A 9,995-nucleotide genomic window follows, 5' to 3' on the forward strand; every position below is an offset into this window, starting at 1 on the left:
AGTCATGAAAATACTAAGGAATACATAAGTGTTTTAGTAGTATCATCCGACAGAAAATTGCGAATGTAGCTTAGGCGTCTCAGCTCCAGAAATGCAGCCTTACATATGCTCATTACAAATTGGTGTAATGACAGCGTACAGAGTGACACCTAGGTGTCATTCTTGATTTGGATGGTACTTATTATTTGAAGTATAGGCTTCGATTGCAAAAGTATCTTCTTGGTGATCAGGATGGATTTAGTTTTATCATCATTTCTCTGTAGCTTGTTACATGTCATCTATGACTTCACATTGGATACACAACTGTGTGTGTGAGTTTTTGGTTTTCTCGCGTAGCTTTAAGAATTTGAGTCATATCGCCATGATGTCTCCAGTGTGGCAGTATATACAGATATCTATCACTGAGGCATCATGCAGCTAACATGTGGCATCAAGTTACATCTAGTCCCTTTATCCTTTCATCAGTCCGAATGGTCTAAATACTAACCTGTTAATGCTGAGTACCAAGCTAAGCAGATGCTAATGCAGTTTGTATAAGTCCTTGATATGACTCGTATGGCGTTAGAACTCGCGACCTTCGTCATCTGAGGCGGACTCTCTAACAACTTAGACCACTGAAGCGGTCATGGAAGTGCATATCTCTACACCTTGAATGGTAGCCTCAATTTCATTTGGATAGGTGGATTTGCATATTTGAATGTCATCATTGTACAATTGATGAGACACTGGAGATCGATCTATGACTCTTGAGAGCGGCGGAGTGTGTCGAATGAAATTATGGGGCCAGAAACAGAGCCACGTGGAACACCAAACCATAGATCAACTGACTGGGATGTTTTCCATTTACGGACACAATCTGTGTCCTGTTGAATAAGTAGGAGTTGAACCATAGTACTCACAAAAGTAGTTTAAGTACTATGGCGAGGGCAGCATGCAGACTGCAGATTGATAAAAGCAAATTTAAACATGGATGAGATGAAAGCTGGGATGAAACTATATTTTCGAAAGATTGTTTAGACGTATAAGAGATTAGGAACAGAGAGTTAGTTCTTGCAATCATTAGAGTCAAGTGTTGGTGTACTTGGTGTTGGATATAAATGCCAACATCAGCGTCTGGTTGAACAAGCAGCTAAGGTAGTATTCTCTGTCAAAGGCGATCTGTTTAAACTTCAGAAAGTATCATACCGCTTAAAATTTGTGATACTGTGAGAGAACTTGTTCCACCCTGTTGATCCGAGTTTGTAATGCAAAATTCTACTACAAGCAGTTTTGGCTTTGGTGAATTAGGGATAAACATTCTTAAATAAACCTATACCATGACGGCGATGAAATAATGGTTAAATTGCTCAAAATGTCAATAATATGATTTAATATGCAGCTACAATGGTGGCATTTATCATGATGAACGTTAAAGAGATGAACCAATGTTTAAAACAATCTTCACGCCAAAATATTTTCATATTGCCATAGAAAGCTGATAAAGACAAATTAATGACTAAAAATATTAAGCGTATGCAGTATAATTTGTTTAGACTTTAGCCGAAAACCATATCTAGACTAGATGTAATAGAAAACACATTGTGTCTTAGCTTATTTTGCAAGCTTTAAAGTCATTTATCTGAATGTTAGGGTAAATATGGGCAGACACAATCATACTTAGCGTCACTGGAGAATACGTCATATTTGTAAATGTAATATTAAAACGGAAAACCATTTTGTATGAAAATTTAAGACTTTTGAACCGCTTCGTAAAATTTTTATTTACATACGTATCGGTTTGTAGGAGATTCGGAGGATAAGTTTTATCTACTCTGCAAAGTTAAAATAAATATATTGTGAACTCAATTTGTTGTTGTTTTGTAGAGTATATCGCCCTTTTTTCAGCACAAGATAGACTATACACGACAACCAGTATAAATGGTGGAGGACGAACCCGGGAAAACACCCAGAAAGAACCACCCACCACGAGAAGCTACTGGCAAGCTTTCTCAATATCCACATTGGCCGAGCCCGAAACTCGAACGCAAGCAGACAGATGGCAGTGATCCGTGACGGTGAGCGCTTCAGACCACTAGGCCTCTCGTGGCAGAACTCATTTTATAAAGTTTTATAAAATATAAATGTCTTTCAGGATAAATATAAAACTACTAATGTTCTAGCTCCCCGGCTTTAATGTGAACTATTGCAAATAATAACGGCACAACCCATTATTTGTTTTCTTCTCTCTATCGCACCCAGATGCTTGTTTTTACTTGTAATTTGTGCAAGAGATTTACATTTCTTTACTTTAGTCAAACGATTTCATAAAGAATCGTAATTCAAATGGAAAGATCTATTATTTAATCAATAATTAAATAACCCCGATGCATTTTCTTTCAGAGAAATGTACATTATAGATAGCTTGAAAATGGATTTTCAGTTGAATCACAACTGACACAGCCGAGCTTGATCCACCCCAAAAATATATTATGTTTTTTGGTGGTGTACCAGAACACGCGATACAGTGATTGTTCGTGCCTATTGTACATTATTCTGCATTGACGTTAAAAATGATCTCACAATATGGCATCACGAACATAACTTCTTGTCAGTTGCTACGTGTGTCAGCCAAGAGAAAAAATTATTTCAAGTATCTGAAGAAAGTACAGCCGCTCAGACAAAAAAGCAGCCGAGCTGCGTAGCCACTAATTCGGTGTCTGTATTAAACTACATTCAGTCGGTATTGCTTATTATAATGTTACAGGGAAAAAACTTGCTTCAAATTGGATACCGCCATATTGAAGAATACTCTTTATTCAAGGCACATTCATGCTTCAACCTTTGATGTTAGCAATATTTTGGGAGAAATGATGAAGAGCCCCAAATATACCAGCGTAGCAGCTACCTATCTCTAATGGGATTTTTTTTCTTGTCTGAACGTCTTACCGTTTTTAATCGCTTCGATGGGTTGTTTCATTAGAATGAGATTTAAAGACTGTACAGAAAAAAACGAAGTGACTCTAAGGTCCATGACGTAATGGTAGTTAATTGAAACCAACAAAATAATTACGCTTAATAAGTCGCATTTGATTGTAAATTCATTGTTTTCATTGATCATATGCTTCACAAAGAGTATATTTTAAAATAGCTTAAAAATTAGGCACGTTACCTGAAAAGTTAAGTAATTATACCGATTAATATAAATGAAAATATGTGTATGATACTATCTAGCGGATACCGTAACTTAAGTCTAACGTTGTCCAGGAAAATAATTTACAAAAACAAAATTCAGGATGAAAAAGCTTTAAAATCAATTGCTTATTTATAAATAGAAAATCGCATTAGCCATCCAGAACAAATCAATTTTGCACGCACCCGTCGTCATCCGCTCACTATCTACATAACAACGCACACTGGATTGAAGATTTATCTTCTCTTTGAGGTTACAGAAAAGATAGATCTAACACCCTTTATCGTATTTCACAAGCTATAAATTTGGTTCAATCGCTTTCTTACCCCAAATTAAATAATCAAGATCGTACGGATATATGGCTTACATCACTGGGGAAACACATTTCAACACAAACACTGAATTAATCGGCATCATTCGATGCATATATAAGCCATGGCACCTATTACAATTAAGTAAGACAACTAGAAACCGGTCTAATAAGTATTCGGAAATTGTTATTTTATTAAGCTGGATACGACAGGATCGGTGAGTCTCTCTCTCTTTCTCTCTCTCTCTCAGAGATTTCAAATCACATATGTTCCAATATCTCTGTCAATGTCGCTGATTTAACAAATATTCGGAAAACAGACAGATAATTCGTTAGAAAAGTACACTATTTTTAGAATGCATTTTGCAATAAATAAATATGCCATGTTTCAATTCTTCTTCTTGTGTAATCTATAAAATTATGTGCATGTCAATACTGAAACAAAATGTGATGAATAAAGCTTCAGTATAAATTTATAAAATCAAAGAAGAAAATGAAAAAATAGGTCATTTACCTATATATTGGACAGTAAAATTAATCACATAGTACTAATGTGCATAATATCACTCTGATATGGTTACCGCCATTAAAGTGGTGTATCGTGTGATACACCAGATGAGTGTTTTCCGTAAAATAATCGAACAATACCAGTATTATTACGATCAGATATTCTCTCAGATAAGGAGTTTGATGAAAACACTGTGTATGCACCATTCGATTTTGCTTCAGGAAATTACGACCTTTTTGGCAAAATGTCGGAGGACAATTTAGTTTTTGACATAGACGTGACCAGATCGAAGAGCAGTGATGTTACAACAGAGGTCAATACGACGGTTGATGAAGTTGATAATGCACTTCAGGTATTGAACCCATTTTCAATAGGTCAAAATTATTTTTCGTATCATTGCTGCTGCCTTTGATATAAGGACAAGAAAAAATGAGTTTTACCGTGTTTTGATTATTCCTTCCCTTTCAGGAAATCAAGCACTCTCATGGATTGTTCTGCTGTATCACTTACCTATTCTAATATATTTTCAGTAATAAAGTGGTAGATATACCTGTTGCTTCAACGGCAAAAAAGACATTATAAATGGATATTCATACAAGATGGTAATTGTAATGCAAAAGAAACTTATTTGTCGATGCTACACATACACTTCAATATATTGTGTTCTTTACTCTACAATCCGTTGAGAATTTGCCCGCATAAGTAGGAAAAGCTACTATCAACGAATACTGTGATTTAAACTACTGCGTGCTGGAAAGAATCTTTTTCCTTTCGTTTTCCTTTGCAAGACAGCTGCAAGTAAAGAAAACATATGTCAGTAGTACAAATACATAGATTCATGGTTAACATTTTTCAACATCACCCTCATAAGTTAAGTTGCTAAAACATGCATGATGCAAAATTTTATATCAGAGTGGAGCCCAACCATGTTCATTTGACTTAATAACCGCTTGTGAAATTAGTATGGGTTCTAACCACACAATATGGTCTTGCTTCATGTATATACTTTGAGAAAGAGCAACATTAACACTGAATATCCAATTTGTCGATAAAAGGTCAGCTCATCTAAATACCATTCGATTCCTGCTTAAGAATATTAATGTTTCTTGCTTTGTTTTGTTTGACGGAAAAAGCTAAAGCGGTCTTTTTTGCACTCAGACATGCAACACATACTTTCAGATAATGAGATCTTAATTACCTGTTGGTGTCACATTTGTTTTGAACCCCTTAGATTCATGAAAACACTCCTGTATCGAGAAAGTGGACTTACTGGCTTGTTTCCATCTTAGTCATAGTTAGATGTACATTCTGGATTCGACTGGCTGTTTCATGTCACGGTGAAGATGATAGCCTGTATTCATATCTCTTTTACACACACATATATATCTGCATGTGTGTGCGAAGAAAAATAGTGATACACAGTGCTAAACCAGTCGCACGAGACCTACTAGATTTGTGCCCGTCACGAACAAACAGAAACGCAGATACCAAAGAAATTAGCATTAAAAAAGATCTAGCCAAAGGGCGTTCGTTATCAGCGTTTTACATATCACTGAAATCGCACCTCTGTCTGCATTGGTTCTAGTCTCAACCTAGGTGAACATGGCCCTGTGCGAAAGTTTGTTAGTAACTTCTTTTCAGTCGCTGGTTCTCTCCGTTTTTTTTTTCTCAGATTTTTGTTTATAATATTTTCTGACCGCCTAGTACCAATTATCATGTGCTGAAAACATGGTGCAAACCCACCAAAACCACTATTTGAACTTTTACAAAGGTATCTTTAAGCCCGAAGGCGATATGTTGAATGCGAACATTCTATCAAGTAGCTCTGAAAATATTAACATTTTGTTACATATTTTCTCAGTTTAAGTAGCTTAAGACTTATATATATATATATATATATATATATATATATATATATATATATATATATATATATATATATATGTATGTGTGTGTGTGTGTGTGTGTGTAAGAAAGCATTATACATTATATCCATTTTTGAAATATAGAGGAATTGTTTGTATTTATGATTTTGTATATTTATTTTTCTTTCGTATTTTCATTTGTCTTTCATATTAACAATGTTGAAGCTAGCTATTAATTAGTTGTAATGTTATCAGTTTGTTCGAAATATGATTTTCGTTCGTTCTTTGAATTCATTGCTTTTCGAAACAATATTTCGGCCCTATGACTGGCAACATATTTCTATTTCAGACAAACCCACCAAGCAACTTGTATGTAGTAAAGAGAAACTTTATTCACCAAATGATGGACGTTGCCTTGCTGATGGCCAACGTTTCTCAGCTCCGAGCGCTATTAGAACTTGGGTCTAAAGATAAATATTACTATCTCCTACTGGTCGCCATAGTAGTGTCCATTTCACTGCAGGTCATTTTCACAATTTGCATGCTTATCATCTGGTCAATCGAAAAAGGCGCCGTGGACAATATACCTGAAACCTTGACAGAAATCCCAGACAAGGGAGTGGTTTTGATGGATAACAAAGTAGCGAATGTACTTGATAAGGTCGGGAATGTACTGGTGATGTGCATTATAGTGGCTAACGTTTTCATAGTTGGCTTTGGAGTGGAACCCCATGGTTCATTCAACAGTGGTGCAAACAATGCATCGGCAGGATAATTCTACATGTATTATGTATATAAATACATTGCCTAGGGAGATATCTTTCACTTTATACCACATCATACTAATAGTTTGTTGCATGTATCAGTGCCTATTTCCCCATTTAGCAATAATAATAATAATAAATAACAATAATAATAATAATAATAATAATAATATAACGTTTGTTTCAGAAAGGGAGGTGTGACTGTTGATGCAAATATTATCGTGCATAGTCATTTAAATAATGTACTGAAGTAATTACGGCTAAATGTCTACTATAACACTTAGTTCTTAGATCATGCTGAAACACAATTCGTGAAGGTCATCCAATTAATTTTGAACAGTTTTCTCCAGGCTTTATTGTTTTCTTGGATCATGTAAAGTTAGTATTTGGGATGGAGGTCTATCTCACAAACTGTCTGAGGGTTAAATCTAGAAATATAATCTAATGGAATTGCTTCAACAGTACTGAATAAAAATGGATTTTTAACGAAAATATTTTACTTTGAACGTTATGATAAAACGGATAGCTATTTGTAATTCTAAGCATTAATACTATGGAGGGAATGTTGTACAATATTAGACATTTATTATACTTTCTTATTTTCTGTCTTGTGATAGTAAGAATCCACAGAAGACCTCAGAACAAAGAAAATGAAACTTAAATTGTAGATTTTATAATCATACACTTAAACCAAGTGAATGTATGTTATTTTTATTGAAATATTTATTCGTTTCATCCTTTCAAACACTTACAAGTTTGTGGATTTTATATATGAAATAGCATACACTGAGAATGTATGTTTTGCATGCATACATACATTATTTCCATCCTTTCAAACATGTACGAGTTTGTGGATTTTATATATGGAAAAACATACACTTAAACTAAGATAATGTATGTTATTTGTGCATACCTACAGTATTACTTCCATCCTGTCAAACACTTACGAGTTTGTGGATTTCATATATGAAATTTCATACACATAAACATAGAGAATGTATGTTTTGTATGCATAAATACATTACTTACATCCTTTCAAACATTTACGAGTTTGTGTATTTCATACATGAAATATCATACACTTAAACCAATATAAAGTATGTTTTGTTATCCATACATACATTACTTACATCCTTTCAAACACTTACGAATATGGTAATTTCATATATGAAATATCAATCACTTAAACCAATATAATGTATGTGGTTTTTTTTTTTACATTGCTTCCATCCTTTGAAACACTTACGAGATTGTGAATTTCATATATGAAATATCATAAACTTACACCAAGAGAATGTATGTTTGTATGCATACATACATTACTTCTATCCTTTCAAACACTTACGAGTTTGTGGATTGCATATGTGAAATATCATACACTTAAACCTAGAGAATGTATTTTGTTGGGATTTTTTTGCATACATACTTTACTTCCATACTTTCAAACAATTATAGGTTTGTATATTTTTTATATGAGATATCAATCACTTAAAACAAGATAATGTATTTCTTATGCATACATGCATTATTTAATTCCTTTCAAACACTTGTGGATTTCATATACGAAATATCATACACTTAAATCATGTTTTTATTTATACGTACTTTACGTCCATCCTTTCATACCCTTAAGAGTTTGTGGAATTAAAGTATTCATTTCATTGAGCGTCCACTTCTGAGGTTTATGACATATGCTTTCAATATCAAATATGAAGACTAGGTATCACGATTGTTTGCTAAAGAATTTAAATACTTGTAACAATTGAAACAACAAATGATGAGAGTACAGTATTAAGCACGCTGTTCAAAAAAAGGAAGGTCGCATAGATTAAAGATAAAATATGGTGGATTATTACTTCATAATAACTATCACTATTTAGAAACAAAACATCATCAACTTTATAAAGTGTAAATTGACATTTACTGAAATTATTCATTCATAGTATTCAGCTTTTAATTCAAAAGGAAAATAGATTATTCCGCTTCTGTAGTTTTATCTTCACGGGCTCTAAAACTCAAGAAAGTTGGTTTTACGAATTAGGCCTCCTGGACCGTCATGTATTGTTAATGTTGTTATACGTTCTGGGAATGTCTCTTGTTCATCCACGATAATGATCTTTTCCTTGGGTTTTCTTTCTCACCCAAAGAATACAAATTAAGCTAAATGGTATGAGTGCCATATGTTCCAAATTTAAAGACACATCCGGATCTCTTTTTTTCCTTCAAACGTTTTATTTTCCATTGGGATATCTATAAGTATTGATACATATATGTAGAGGCAGGCACGGACACTCACTCACTCACACACACACACACACACACACACACACACACACACCGCGTACATGCATTGAAACTATAAACCTTAGGTTTGATGTGTATTAATTTGAAACAATCTAAACTAACTAGATCTTGATGACTGGTAGAGGCTAGCCGCAAACTTTTTCTTTCGTCTCTCATGCACAAGACTGAGTCTGTTATATGATACTATCGATCGATTCAAGTTGAAAATCACGTCCTACTGTAATTGGCAGAGCGAGTTTCCGTTCGCTAAATTTTAGTAGTTTCCATCAGAAAGGAAAATACCTAATGTGTGAGTATTCTTCTCACAAATGAAATCACATTCACAAAATCTTTTCATTAAAAGTTGATTGCGAACACTATTGTTTTAAATAACATTATTTTTTATTAATTAATTTCGAATATTGAAAAAATGATAATGTTTATTTACCCTTGATCACATGCTTGACGTCTGAGGTATGTTACGTTTGCCAACATTGTAGCCGAATGGGATGTTGTGCAAATGATACAGGCCAAGGCCGACGTTTTAAAATAAACGTATTCTAAACAAACAATTCATTGTTTTATGTACGTACATATGGCATATATCAACGTGTTACGCACACATATTCCTTTGCAATACTGACATTCCTCTGAAGATTTTCAGTAGAGAAGTTGCATTCTGTTTGGACATTTCTCCTCTTAGTCAAACATTTTCTTTTTCATTGTATCCGTGTGTTTCGCTTTCTGTTCTCTTCGCATGTTCGTGTTTTCTGTTTTCTCTCTCTCTCTCTCTCTCTCTCTCTCTCTCATAAATAGATTTGTCTTGATAATAATATCCCAATCAGAGTTACTCTGCCAAATACATATATAATGTAGCTAATAAAATGAAGTTTTCAGTGTCAACAATTCCCATTTTTGTTAGCAAATTCCCGGATGTCTTTTATATGGTGTTGTTTATCGTCTCATGGGCCGTACTTGAAGGTGGAAAATTGGTGGGCTGTTGTGTAGGTGTTATCCGTGGTGTTGTGTCAGAAGATCCCTCCTGTGAGAAAGAAAGTTGGGTTGAGCGATCAAAATGTATAGAAGATCGCTGAAC

At 34.2% G+C, this 9,995-nt stretch overlaps 1 protein-coding gene across 1 annotated transcript; it reads left to right on the forward strand.

Annotated features, from left to right (window-relative positions):
- Positions 1–3,998: 3,998 nt before the first annotated feature.
- LOC149786778 (ninjurin-1-like) lies at positions 3,999–9,428 on the forward strand. The gene is made up of 2 exons (XM_089978258.1): positions 3,999–4,339; positions 6,202–9,428. Exons 1-2 carry the CDS (start codon positions 4,232–4,234, stop codon positions 6,625–6,627), a joined length of 534 nt encoding a protein of 177 aa, XP_089834384.1. The 5' UTR covers positions 3,999–4,231; the 3' UTR covers positions 6,628–9,428.
- The last annotated feature ends 567 nt before the right edge of the window (positions 9,429–9,995 follow it).

Source organism: Sinohyriopsis cumingii, chromosome 12 (genome assembly GCF_028554795.1).
Source record: "Sinohyriopsis cumingii isolate HCF-2022 chromosome 12, ASM2855479v2, whole genome shotgun sequence".
In the NCBI taxonomy this organism is placed as follows: domain Eukaryota; kingdom Metazoa; phylum Mollusca; class Bivalvia; order Unionida; family Unionidae; genus Sinohyriopsis; species Sinohyriopsis cumingii.

What these genes read in the sequence shown, in the direction of transcription:
- LOC149786778 (XM_089978258.1), top strand. Translation starts at nt 4,232, where the DNA reads ATGTCGGAGGACAATTTAGTTTTTGACATAGACGTGACCAGATCGAAG. An exon ending in AAGTTGATAATGCACTTCAG is followed by an intron (nt 4,340 to 6,201) that starts GTATTGAACCCA and finishes TTTCTATTTCAG; the next exon opens with ACAAACCCACCAAGCAACTT.